The sequence below is a fragment of the Nerophis lumbriciformis genome, linkage group LG01 (assembly GCF_033978685.3).
Source record: "Nerophis lumbriciformis linkage group LG01, RoL_Nlum_v2.1, whole genome shotgun sequence".
Lineage (NCBI taxonomy): Eukaryota > Metazoa > Chordata > Actinopteri > Syngnathiformes > Syngnathidae > Nerophis > Nerophis lumbriciformis.
Window position 1 is genome coordinate 66,047,501 of NC_084548.2, and position 15,000 is coordinate 66,062,500.

At 33.7% G+C, this 15,000-nt stretch overlaps 1 protein-coding gene across 3 annotated transcripts in view; it reads right to left on the reverse strand.

The window, feature by feature from the left end:
• plxnb3 (plexin B3) overlaps positions 1 to 15,000 on the reverse strand; it is a 128,621-nt gene that overhangs the window by 57,007 nt on the left and 56,614 nt on the right. For all 3 annotated transcript variants that reach the window (XM_061924442.2, XM_061924435.2, XM_072914482.1), the window contains exons 2-3: positions 8,866 to 9,264; positions 1,322 to 2,045 (exon numbers count right to left, since the gene is read on the reverse strand). In XM_061924442.2, coding sequence (XP_061780426.2) covers positions 1,322 to 2,045; positions 8,866 to 9,248 — 1,107 coding nt within the window. In that variant the 5' untranslated portion in view covers positions 9,249 to 9,264. The remainder of the gene's footprint in view (positions 1 to 1,321; positions 2,046 to 8,865; positions 9,265 to 15,000) is intronic.

Sequence of the window (15,000 nt, forward strand, 5' to 3'; positions counted from 1 at the left end):
GATTTTCCACATTGACTGTGTGTCGCTTTTAAAAGTGCTCCCCCTCTGGTCAACATATTAAATAACAAGTGTGTGTAAAAAATTTAAGTGCTCCCCCTCTGGCCAACATATGTAATAACAAGTGTGTGTAAGAAATTGAAATGCGTCCCCTTCAGCCAAAATTAATTTTTTTTTTAAACTATATATATATATATGTACATAGAGACATACTGTAATAACTTGAAGTAAATAATGAAGAATAAATACAAAAAAATTCAACAAAAAATAAATGAACTAAAAGCAGTCTTTTTCTCACAATGTGTTGACTTTTTTCTTATAAAATTGGGAACAATTTCTCATATTCTTTCTGTTTCTGTGATATTGCAATATTTTCTCGTAAATTTACTACTTTTGTATGTAAAATTATTACTTTTTACTGCAAAATGGTGCCATTTGTCATGTAAAATTCTGACTTTTATCACAATATTGCCCTTTTTTTTGTTCTTGTAAAACAGTTAAATTTTTTGAGTAAAATTATGACTTGAATTTTGCCAAGTAAAAATTCCGATTATTATTATTATAATATTGCCAAAATGTTAATAAAATTGTGACTTTTGTGGAGTAAAATGACGACTCTTTTCATAAAATTGCCAAAATTTTAAGCTTTTCTTGTCAAATTGCGACTGTTATTGAGTCAAATTCCAACTTTTATCGTAATATTGCACAAACGTTCAGTTTTTCTCGTAGCATTTTGACTTGCGTTGAGTAAAATGACGACTTTTATTATAACACCGCCAAAATTCGAAGTTTTTCTTGTGAAATTGTGACCTTTTTCTTGTGAAATTCCAACTCATTTTTGCACAACAAGCTTTTTTATATTTGCATAGTATGTATATATTATTAATGTTGTAAATATAAATCTTTATATATCTAGAAAGGGTGGTCCCTAAAGAGGTGGGCTTTTTTCTCAGGTCTCAAGCTGGTAACAAATACAAGAATGTGTGTGTGTTGTAATAAAAATGTGTGCGTGTGTGAGTGTGTTTTGTGGGTCAGATCAGATACTTCCAGCTGTGTTTGAGTGACAGCTGTCTGCTGATGATTCCAGCTGCTGAGGCTATCAACTGTAATCCACACACACACACACACACACACACACACACACACACACACACACACACACACACACACACACACACACACACACACAGTGAGTGAGTGAGTGAGTATTGAGGTCAGTCAACATGTTGTAATCTGCGATGACATCACCACAGTGACAAGTTGTCATCTTGCTGACCAACCTTTCCCGCGTCTGAATGCCCCAGTGCATGCTGGGAGTGTTTACCTCGGGGAGGGTGAGGCAGTGAGACGAGGACGTGTAGACCACGTAGGCCTCCTCCTCCTGCCCTTTGACCCCGCGCCCTCCTTTGGTGTAGCACGACACCCGCGCCGCCTTCATGGCGGCGTCCAGGTCCTCCACGCCGTAGACGCACAGCGCCGACTTGTCCGTGGACACCGACGTGGGCGCCCAGCCGGCCGCCATGGCCACGAAGAGCGCGGGCTTCCCCGAGCGCCGGCCGAGCCACGCCCCCTGGGCCAGGTTGTGGCCACCCCGGCAGAGCAGCGGCACCTCCACGTAGGAGTCGAAGTCGCGGTCGGCGACGCAGAGGCGGGCCACGTAGGTGCCGTACTCCCTCTTGTAGCGCACGTCCCGCCGCGAGAACAGGAAGTAGACGTGGTCGCCGATGGCCAGCGCCTTGACGAAGTGGCTGTCGTACTCCGAGTAGCTGCCGATGGTCAGCTTGCCCAGCTCGTCCTCCTGGCCGAAGGCGCGGCGAGGGAAGATCGTTGGGTAGAGACGGCGCGCCGTGATGGGCGGGATGTCGCCCAGGCCCTTGCCGGTGAAGCCCCGCCCCACCAGCATGAAACGCAGCGTCGGGCCGTCGGCTCCACCCCCCGTGGTCAGCACGATGCCCACGGTGGATACGTGGGGGTCGTTGGCGGCGACGTACTCCGTGTCCACCGGGTTGGACGACTGGTAGACCAGCTGGGAGATGTTGGACACACTCCTGCACCGCAAAGTCAGAACCACACCCCAGTCAGAACCACACCCGAATCAGAACCACACCGGACCACGAGTGATGTGCGGACCGATACTGAAATGTCCATGCCGCCGATACCGCATTTTTCTGCACCAATATTAACTCTCAAATCCAAATATCCATACTGTTGAAAAGTATTTTGATATTTTATTATTAAAAAAATGCTAAAAACAGATATTGTGTCAGCTTTGTATTATAGGTATATTAATATTAACTATTAGTTACAACATTTCCGGGTTTTTTTTCATTCCATACTAATTTTTTTGCTCTTTTTTTCTTATGTCTTTACTGTTTTTTTCCCCATGTAAGAATAGAATAAAGATCAATCAATCAATCAATCAATCAATCTTTATTTATATAGCCCTAAATCACAAGTGTCTCAAAGGGCTGCACAAGCCACAACGACATCCTCGGTACAAAGCCCACATACGGGCAAGGAAAAACTCACCCCAGTGGGACGTCGATGTGAATGACTGATGAAGATAATAATAATACAGTTATTTAACTGCATAATCTATATCAATATTAATGTTCAGTTACACATTTAACAACTTTTATTATGGTTGTTGTCATTTTTCTAATTAATTCATCAGTTAGTATTATTTTATTTTTACTAACTAAACTTTGTTTATATATGAAGTATACTTTACTTTTATTTTGAAAGCTTCTAATATTTTAGATCAGGGGTGTCTAAACTTTTTCCAAGAAGTGCCAAATATTTTTCTATTTTGGATATTTATTATTTAAAAAATGCTAAAAACAGATATTGTGTCAGCTTTGTATTATTGGTGACTAAGTATATTATTTTAAATTCTACAACATTTCATTCCATACACATTTTTTTTGCTCTTTTCTTCTTACATTTTTACTGTTTTGTTCCCAGGTAAGAATAGAATACAATTTATAATATGGTTGTTTAACTGCATAATCTAAATAAATAATGATATTAATGTTCAGTTACACATTTAACACTGTTTATTAAGTTTGTTAATTAATTAATTCAAAAGTTGGTATTTTATGTTTTAACTAACTAAACTTTGTTTATATTTGAAGTATATCTTTATTTTGAAAGCTTCTAATATTTTAGATCAGGAGTGTCTAAACGTTTTTCCAATAAGTGCCAAATATTGAAAAGTCAAGAATGTGGGGGCTATTTTGAAATTGTATTATTTAAAAAAATGCTGAAAACAGATATTGTGTCATCTTTGTATTATTGCTGAATAAGTATATTATTATCAATTATTAATTACAACATTTCAGATTTTTTTTTACATTCCATACTAATTTTTTTGCTCTTTTTTCTTACATTTTTACTGTTTTTTCCCCAGGTAAGAATAGAATAAAATTAATAAAATAATAATAAATAAATAAATAAATATTACAGATTTTTCAGTGTTTTAATGGTAAGTAATTCAAAAGTTAGTATTTTATGTTTTAACTAACTAACTAAAGTTTGTTTATATTTGAAGTATATTCTACTTTTATTTTGAGAGCTTCTAATATTTTAGATCAGGAGTGTCTAAACTTTTTCCAATAAGTGCCAAATATTAAAAAGTCAAGAATGGAGGGGGTGGGGCATTTTGATATTCTTATTTAAAAAAATCATAAAAACAGATATTGTATCAGCTTTGAATTATAAGTATATTATTATTAATTATTAGTTACAACATTTCAGATTGTTTTTTCATTCCATATTTCTTTTTTTTCTGACGTCTTTAATGTTTTTTTCCCCATGTAAGAATAGGATAATATAATAATAATACAGTAATTTAACTGCATAATCTAAATAAATATTAATGTTCACATTTAACACTTTTTATTATGGTTGTTGTCATTTTTCTAATTAATTCATCAGTTAGAATTATTTTATTTTTACTAACTAAACTTTGTTTATATATGAAGTATATTTTACTTTTATTTTGAAAGCTTCTAATATTTTAGATCAGGGGTGTCTAAACTTTTTCCAATAATTGCCAAATATTTTTCTATTTTGGATATTTATTATTTAAAAAATGCTAAAAACAGATATTGTGTCAGCTTTGTATTATTGGTGACTAAGTATATTATTTTAAATTCTCAGTTATAACATTTCAGATTTTTTTTCATTCCATACTATTTGTTTTGCTCTTTTCTTCTTACATTTTTACTGTTTTGTTCCCAGGTAAGAATAGAATAAAATTAATAATAATACGGTTGTTTATCTGCATAATCTAAATAAATATTAATGTTCAGTTACACATTTAACACTGTTTATTATGGTTGTTGTCATTTTTCAAATTAATTCATAAGTTAGTATTATTTTATTTTTACTAACTAAACTTTGTTTATATTTGAAGTATATTTTACTTTTACTTAGAAAGCTTCTAGTATTTTAGATCAGGAATGTCTAAACGTTTTTCCAATAAGTGCCAAATATTGAAAAGTCAAGAATGTGGGGGCTATTTTAAATTGTATTATTTAAAAAATGCTAAAAACAGATATTGTGTCAGCTTTGTATTATTGCTGACTAAGTATATTATTATTAATTATTAATTACAACATTTCAGATTTTTTTTTACATTCCATACTAATTCTTTTGCTCTTTTTTCTAAAATTTTTACTGTTTTTTTCCCCAGGTAAGAATAGAATAAAATTAATAATAATAAATAAATAAATATTACAGATTTTTCAGTATTTTAATTGTTATTGATTCAAAAGTTAGTATTTTATGTTTTAACTAACTAACTAAAGTTTGTTTATATTTGAAGTATATTCTACTTTTATTTTGAGAGCTTCTAATATTTTAGATCAGGAGTGTCTAAACTTTTTCCAATAAGTGCCAAATATTAAAAAGTCAAGAATGGAGGGGGTGGGGCATTTTGATATTCTTATTTAAAAAATGATAAAAACAGATATTGTGTCAGCTTTGAATTATAAGTATATTAATATTAATTATTAGTTACCACATTTCAGATTTTTTTTCATTCCATACTAATTTTTTTGCACTTTTTTCTTACATTTTTAGTGTTTTTTTTTCCATGTAAGAATAGAAAAAAAGTAATAATAATACGGTTGTTTAACTGCATAATCTAAATAAATATTAATGTTCAGTTACACATTTAACAGTGTTTATTATGGTTGTTGTCATTTTTTTATTCATTCCTAAGTTAGTATTATTTTATTTTTACTAACTAAACTTTGTTTATATTTTAAGTATATTTTATATTTTGAAAGCCTCTAAATGTTTAGATAAGGGTTGTCTAAACATTTTCCACTGAGGGCCAAATATTGAAAAGTCAAGTATGTGGCACCCATTCTGATATTTCTGTATTTAAAACAAAATGCTAAAAACAGATATTATATATATTTAAAGACAAAACTTTGAGTTATAGGTAAATTAGTTTATTATTATTAATTATTAATTTAAAAATGTTCAGCTTTTGTTATTTTTTTCCTAAATTTTTACTATTTTTTATTATTAGTATTCAGTTAAACATTTAACAGTGTTTATTATGGTTGTTGTCATTTTTTTATTCATTCCTAAGTTAGTATTATTTTATTTTTACTAACTAAACTTTGTTTATATTTTAAGTATATTTTATATTTTGAAAGCCTCTAAATGTTTAGATAAGGGTTGTCTAAACATTTTCCACTGAGGGCCAAATATTGAAAAGTCAAGTATGTGGCACCCATTCTGATATTTCTGTATTTAAAACAAAATGCTAAAAACAGATATTATATATATTTAAAGACAAAACTTTGAGTTATAGGTAAATTAGTTTATTATTATTAATTATTACTTTAAAATGTTCAGCTTTTATTTTTTTCCTAAATTTTTACTATTTTTTATTATTAGTATTCAGTTAAACATTTAACAGTGTTTATTATGGTTGTTGTCATTTTTCTAATTAATTCATAAGTTAGTATTATTTTATTTTTACTAACTAAACTTTGTTTATATTTGAAGTATATTTTACTTTTATTTTGAAAGCTTCTAATATTTCCGAGTGTTTTTCATTGCATGCTAATTATTTTGATCTTTTTTCTGACATTTTTACAGTTTTTTCCCCATGTAAGAGGATACTTTTTTTTAATAGTAATAGGGTTATTTATCTGCATAATCTAAATAAATATTAATATTAATGTTCAGTTACACATTTAATAGTGTTTATTATGGTTGTTGTCATTTTTTTATTAATTCCTAAGTTAGTATTATTTTATTTTTACTAACTAGACTTTGTTTATATTTTAAGTATATTTTATATTTTGAAAGCCTCTAAATGTTTAGATAAGGGGTGTCTAAACTTTTTCCACCGAGGGCCAAATATTGAAAAGTCAAGTATGTGGCACCCATTCTGATATTTCTGTATTTAAAACAAAATGCTAAAAACAGATATTATATATATTTAAAGACAAAACTTTGAGTTATAGGTAAATTAGTTTATTATTATTAATTATTAATTTAAAAATGTTCAGCTTTTGTTATTTTTTTCCTAAATTTTTACTATTTTTTATTATTAGTATTCAGTTGCACATTTAACAGTGTTTATTATGGTTGTTGTCATTTTTCAAATTAATTCATAAGTTAGTATTATTTTATTTTTACTAACTAAACTTTGTTTATATTTGAAGTATATTTTACTTTTATTTTGAAAGCTTCTAATATTTACGAGTGTTTTTCATTGCATGCTAATTATTTTGATCTTTTTTCTGACATTTTTACAGTTTTTTCCCCATGTAAGAGTATACTTTTTTTTTTTTTTTTTTAAATAATAGGGTTATTTATCTGGCCCTGCGATGAGGTGGCGACTTGTCCAGGGTGTACCCCGCCTTCCGCCCGATTGTAGCTGAGATAGGCTCCAGCGCCCCCCGCGACCCCAAAAGGGAATAAGCGGTAGAAAATGGATGGATGGATGGGTTATTTATCTGCATAATCTAAATAAATATTAATATTAATGTTCAGTTACACATTTAATAGTGTTTATTATGGTTGTTGTAATTTTTAAATTAATTCATAAGTTAGTATTATTAAATTTTTACTACCTAAACTTTGTTTATATTTTAAGTATATTTTATATTTTGAGAGCCTCTAAATGTTTAGATAAGGGGTGTCTAAACTTTTTCCACTGAGGGCCAAATATTGAAAAGTCAAGTATGTGGCACCCATTCTGATATTTCTGTATTTAAAACAAAATGCTGAAAACAGATGTTATATATATTTAAAGACAAAACTTTGAGTTATAGGTAAATTAGTTTATTATTATTAATTATTACTTTAAAAATGTTCAGCTTTTGTTATTTTTTTCCTAAATTCTTACTATTTTTTATTATTAGTATTCAGTTGCACATTTAACACTGTTTATTATGGTTGTTGTCATTTTTCAAATTAATTCATAAGTTAGTATTATTTTATTTTTACTAACTAAACTTTGTTTATATTTGAAGTATATTTTACTTTTATTTTGAAAGCTTCTAATATTTCCGAGTGTTTTTCATTGCATGCTAATTATTTTGATCTTTTTTCAGACATTTTTACAGTTTTTTTCCCCATGTAAGAGGATACTTTTTTTTAATAGTAATAGGGTTATTTATCTGCATAATCTAAATAAATATTAATATTAATGTTCAGTTATACATTTAATAGTGTTTATTATGGTTGTTGTAATTTTTAAATTAATTCATAAGTTAGTATTATTTAATTTTTACTAACTAAACTTTGTTTATATTTTAAGTATATTTTATATTTTGAGAGCCTCTAAATGTTTGGATAAGGGGTGTCTAAACTTTTTCCACTGAGGGCCAAATATTGAAAAGTCAAGTATGTGGCACCCATTCTGATATTTCTGTATTTAAAACAAAATGCTAAAAACAGATATCATATATATATATATATTTAAAAACAAAACTTTGAGTTATAGGTAAATTAGTTTATTATTATTAATTATTACTTAAAAAATGTTCATCTTTTGTTATTTTTTTCCTACATTTTTCCTATTTTTTATTATTAATATTCAGTTACACATTTAACAGTGTTTATTATGGTTGTTGTCATTTTTCTAATTAATTCATAAGTTAGTATTATTTTATTTTTACTAACTAAACTTTGTTTATATTTGAAGTATATTTTACTTTTATTTTGAAAGCTTCTAATATTTCCGAGTGTTTTTCATTGCATGCTAATTATTTTTATCTTTTTTCGGACATTTTTACAGGATGTAAGAGTATACTTTAAAAAAAAATAAAAAAATAAATAGGGTTATTTATCTGCATAATCTAAATAAATATTAATATTAATGTTCATTTACACATTTAATAGTGTTTATTATGGTTGTTGTCATTTTTCTAATTAATTCATAAATTAGTATTATTTTATTTTTACTAACTAAACTTTGTCTATATTTTAAGTATATTTTACTTTTATTTTGAAAACTTCTAATTGTTTAGATCAGGGGTGTCTAAACTTTTTCCAATAAGGGCCGCATACTGAAAAGTCAAATATGTGGCGGTCATTTTGATATTTTTTATATTTATTTAAAGACAAAACTTTGTGTTATAGGTGAATGAGTGTAATATTATTAATCATTAGTATAAAATGTTCAGATTTTTATTATTACATTCCAATTTTTTGCTCTTTTTTTTTTTTTTTTTACATTTTTATCGTTGTTTTTTAGAAAAACATGTTAAAGGGACAAGCTGTAGAAAATGGATGGATGTTATTATTTGATTTGAGCAAGCACACTCGGTATCGGTATCGGATCGTACAGACAATCAGCGGTATCGCACATCACCAGAGGCCACGCCCACTTACCTCTTTTCACAGATGCCCTGGTAGAGCGAGCCGCAGACGATGACGCTGCCGGGCTCCGCCCCTGGCCCCGCCTCCAGCAGCAGCAGCTTATTGTGGTTGTGGGTGGGCCTGGCCGAGGGACAGTGGGCGGGTATGATGGGGGGCAGGCAGTCGGGGGAGTCCAGGTGGGGGCCCGTCTTCACCTGGAACATGGGCTCCAGGTCCGAGGTCAGCTGGTGCAGGTGGTCCACCCCGCCCACGTACACCCACCCGGACTGGGGGTCCAGCAGCAGGTGGCGGAGGGGGGCGCCGCGCAGGCTCACCCAGCGCACCGAGGAGTCCGAGGGCAGGAGGTAGAGGAGGAGGAGGAGGAGGAGAGACGGGGGGGTCCAGGAGGCCAACATGGCGGCTCCTCCTCACCTGCCGGGGAGAGACCACACCTGTTTGATTGACAGGCACGTACAAATCTGCCTTTTCTTTGCCTTTCGGGGTCCACAGTTTGGCCTATTCTATCTTTGGAAAAAGGAAAATTGTGTTGGACCAAACTGTGGTACGCCTAAGTCCTATATTCCAAGTACACAGTGTTACTGTTCAAACTGTGAGGCTAACAAGATTAAAAAAGATGTAAATATTATCATTATATATTAAATATCATATATATTTCCTTAGATCACGTTAAATTACATTAGATTAGATGCATCATGTAGACCAGTGTTTTGCAACCGCTGTGCCGCGGCACACTAGTGTGCCGTGAGATACAGTCTGGTGTGCCGTGGGAGATGATCTCATTTCACCTATTTGGGTTAAAAATAGGGATGTCCCATAATGGCTTTTTGCCGATATCCGATATTGTCCAACTCTTTAATTACCGATACCGATATCAACCGATACCGATATATACAGTTGTGGAATGAACACATTATTATGCCTAATTTGGACAACCAGGTATGGTTAAAAAATAATAAAATAAAATATAAATAAATTAAAAACATTTTCTTGAATAAAAAAGAAAGTAAAACAATATAAAAACAGTTACATAGAAACTAGTAATGAATGAAAATGAGTGAAATTAACTGTTAAAGGTTAGTACTATTAGTGGACCAGCAGCACGCACAATCATGTGTGCTTACGGACTGTATCCCTTGCAGACTGTATTGATATATATTGATATATAATGTAGGAACCAGAATATTAATAACAGAAAGAAACAACCCTTTTGTGTGAATGAGTGTAAATGGGGGAGGGAGTTTTTTTTGGGTTAGTGCACTAATTGTAAGTGTATCTTGTGTTTTTTATGTTGATTTAATAAAAAATAAATAAAATAAAATAAATAAAATACGATACCGATAAAAAAAACGATACCGATAATTTCCGATATTACATTTTAAAGCATTTATTGGACATCTCTAGTTAAAAATATTTTTTGCAAACCAGCTGCAAATGATGTGTTGTTGTTGAGTGTCTGTGCTGTCTATATTTCGGCAGAGTAACCGTGTAATACTCTTCCATATCAGTAGGTGGCAGCAGGTAGCTAATTGCTTTGTAGATGTCGGAAACAGCGGGAGGCAGTGTGCAGGTAAAAAGGTATCTAATGCTTAAACCAAAAATAAACAAAAGGTGAGTGCCCCTAAGAAAAGGCATTGCAGCTTAGGGAAGGCTATGCAGAACGAAACTAAAACTGAACTGGCTACAAAAGTCAACAAAAACAGAATGCTGGACGACAGCAAAGACTTACTGTGGAGCAAAGACGGCGTCCACAATGTACATCCGAACATGACGTGACAATCAACAAAGTCCCCACAAAGAAGGATAAAAACATCTGAAATATTCCTGATTGCTAAAACAAAGTAGATGCGGGAAATATCGCTCAAAGGAAGACATGAAACTGCTACAGGAAAATACCAACAAAACAGGAAAAGCCACCAAAATAGGAGAGCAAGACAAGAAGTAAAACACTACACACAGGAAAACAGTAAAAAAAACTCCAAATAAGTCAGGGCGTGATGTGACAGGTGGTGACAGTACACCTACTTTGAGACAAGAGCTATATTGATGCATGCTTGGTTATGGTTTAAAGTCTTATCCAACAATTGCGAAAACGACTTTTTTACTGTCATTTTTTAATGATTTCTGCTGGTGGTGTGCCTCCGCATTTTTTTCAACGCAAAAAAGGTTGAAAAACACTGATGTAGACCATCATTTTTTTAACACAATCGTTAGCATTGTAATATTAGCATGCTAGCTTTTTTCGGGGCAAACGTTGCAGCTGTACACCTCAGCGTCAATTATTTTGTTAATTGGCGTTACGTTAATATGCCAGCTAATTTCATAGGTATTAAAAGTGTGAATCTTTGGGCACCTAACGATCAGATCCGATTGGGGGTGTATTAGTGCCCAAGACATGGGTATCTTACACATCTGTGAAGGCACCATTAATGCTGAAAGGTACATACAGGTTTTGGAGCAACATATGTTGCCATCCAAGCAACGTTATCATGGACGCCCCTGCTTATTTCAGCAAGACAATGCCAAGCCACGTGTTACAACAGTCTTAGTAAAAGAGTGCGGGTACTAGACTGTCCTGCCTGTAGTCCAGACCTGTCCCCCATTGAAAATGTGTGGCGCATTATGAAGCCTAAAATAGCAGAAGGGAGACTGTTAAACAACTTAAGCTGTACGTCAAGCAAGAATGGGAAAGAATTCCACTTCAAAAATGTGTCTCCTCAGTTCCCAAACGTTTACTGAGTGTTGTTAAAAGGAAAGGCCATGTAACACAGGGGTGAACATGCTCCTGTGACAACTTGTTTGCAATGATTATTTGCAAAAAAAAGTAGGTTTCTCAGTGTGAACATTAAATATCTTGTCTTTGCAGTCTATTCAATTGAATATAAGTTGAAAAGGATTTGCAAATCATTGTATTCTCTTTTTATTTACCATTTACACAACGTGACAACTTCACTGCTTTTAGGGTTTGTACAATTATAGTAATAGGCTAGAATTTTATTTTTTTTGTCATTTTGAATTGATTTAGAAGAATGTGATGTGAATCGATTTTTTTTGTGCACCCCAAATAACTACAGTATTTATACCAGAGTAACATTTTGTTAGCATTTTTAACACATTTTTCAGGTATACTTGGCAAAGTACTATATGTTGGTACTTGACACATGCTACAGATAGTATTTCAACATGCTAACATTGGTATGTCATTTTATTTTTTATTTTTTAAATAATTTAGCTGGTAACAGTGTCGTGTATTTGGGTATTTTAATAATGCTAAATGTAAGTATGCTATTGTTAGCATAGTACAGCTGACATGCTAACTTTTTTAGCTAATTTAGCAGGTATACACCTAAGTGTCAAATTTTGGGGTATTTTACTAACGCTAACTGCATGTATGCTATTGTTAGCAAAGTACTGCTGACATGTTAACTTGTTTAGCTAATTTAGCAGGTATACACCTCAGTGTCGTGTATTTTGGTATTTCACTAATGCTAACTGTAAGTATGCTATTGTTAGCGTAGTACAGCTGACATGCTAACTTTTTTAGCTCATTTAGCAGGTATGCACCTAAGTGTCAACTTTTGGGATATTTTACGAAAGCTAACTGCAAGTATGCTGTTGTTAGCATAGTACTGCTGACATGCTAACTTCTTTAGCTCATTTAACAGGTGTACACCTCAGTGTCGTATATTTGGGTATTTTACTAATGCTAGCTGTAAGTATGCTATTGTTAGCATTGTACTGTGACATGCTAACTTTTTAAGCTAATGCTAACTTGGCTAACTTGCATGCTAACTTTCTAAGCTAATTTAGCAGGTATACACATCATTGCGGATATTTGGGTATTTTACTAACGCTAATTGTAAGTATGCTATTGTTAGCATAGTACTGCTGACATGTTAACTTGGTTAGCTAATTTAGCAGGTATACCCCTCAGTGTCGTATATTTGGGTATTTTAATAATGCTAACTGTAAGTATGCTATTGTTAGCATAGTACTGCTGACATGTTAACTTGTTTAGCTAATTTAGCAGATATAGACCTCAGTGTCGTATATTTGGGTATTTTAATAATGCTAACTGTAAGTATGCTATTGTTAGCATAGTACTGCTGACATGCTAACTTTTTTAGCTAATTTAGCAGGTATACCCATCAGTGCGGATATTTTGGTATTTTACTAACGCTAAATGTAAGTATGCTATTGTTAGCATAGTACTGCTGACATGCTAACTTTTTTAGCCAATTTAGCAGATATACACCTCAGTGTCGTATATTTGGGTATTTCACAAATGCTAACTGTAAGTATGCTATTGTTAGCATAGTACTGTGACATGCTAACTTTTTAAGCTAATTTAGCAGATATACACCTCAGTGTCGTATATTTGGGTATTTTAATAACGCTAACTGTAAGTATGCTATTGTTAGCATAGTACTGCTGACATGCTAACTTTTTTTTAGCTAATTTTGACGCTATCTGGACAGCGAGCTAGCTGTTAGCATCTCAGTTCAGCATTGGCCCTTCCAAATTCGCACGAAACTTCTCCTGAAATGGCATATCCTACAGTTCTTGGGATAAAAAAAATCTACGTATCGTACTGGTTTCTGAAGTTGACAACAACCAAAATGGCCTTCGTGGAAAAAGTTTGTCCCCCCCTGATGTAGACATAATAGACTCAAAGTGAGACCTCATCGGACGCTGGGAGCGTCCTTGAGACGGTCAGGTCGGGGCCGTAAATACACGCTGCAAGCATGCAAAGAGGCAGCAGCCTGCAGGGGGCGCTGACCTTGTATTAAAATATCAAAAAGCTTTGATACAAAAACTCCATTCATTGGCACACCCCCCCCCCCCCCCCCCCCACCGGCCGCTGGCCCCCGCTGTGCGAGGAACGAGCGCTCGCTGCTGAACTGGCCCCGGTGCATGCTGGGATACGCTGGGGCCTCGGGCGCACACACACACACACACACACACACACACACACACACACACACACACACACACACACACACACACACACACACACAGGCTGCGGAACACATTTCCATGGCGACTCACTCGTATGATAATAAGGAAGTCATCAATAATTCATGGCGAGGAGACTTGAAGGTTGTCAGGAAGTGAAGTTGGACAGCAAAGTCTTTGCAGTTGATGGGCTCGCAATTATTTTCTTTAGTTTTCACGCCCCCCCTAAAATGTACGTTTATTTTGTTATCTGTATGTGTCAAGTTAGTTATTTAGTAACTCTACAGATCTTATTTTCATGCATCAAAGGGGCAGTTTGGATGCAGCTCTCAGTTACATTTTTCTACCAGACTAAAAACTTTTCACGCCCCCCAGGCCCCGAAGTGAATGTTTTTTTTCTAATGTATCTCTATGTGTCAACAAATACACTATTACCTCTCATGCCCCCCCCTGAAGTGAATGTTTATGGATCTGTCTGATATATGTGTCAACATATAGGCTATTATTTCTCACGCCCCCCCTAAAGTGAATTGTGTTATTTATATGTATGTGTAAACATATAGGCTATTATTTCTCACGCACCCCCGACGCAAATGTTTATTGCGTTATCTGTACGTGTCAACATACAGACTGTTATTTCTGACGCCCCCCCTGAAGTGAAAGTTTATTATGTTATCTATCTGTATGTGTCAACATATAGGTTGTTATTTCTCACGCCCCTCCTGAAGTGAATGTTTATTGTGTTATCTATCTGTATGTGTCAACATATAGGCTATTATTTCTCACGCCCCCCCCAAAGTGAATTGTGTTATCTATCTGTATGTGTCAACATATAGGCTGTTATTTCTCATGCTCCCCCCGAAGTGAATGTTTATGGATCTGTCTGATATGTGTCAACATATAAGATATTATTTGTCACGCCCCCCTGAAGTGAATTGTGGTATCTGTATGTGTAAACATATAGGCTATTATTTCTCACGCCCCCCCCCTGAAGAGAATGTTTATTGTGTTATCTATCTGTACGTGTCAACATATAGGCTGTTATTTCTCACGCCCCCCTGAAATGAATTGTGTTATCTATCTGTATGTGTCAACATAAAGGCTAATATTTCTCACGCCCCCCTGAAGTGAAAGTTTATTGTGTTATCTATCTGTATGTGTCAACATATAGGCTGTTATTTGTCACGCCACCCC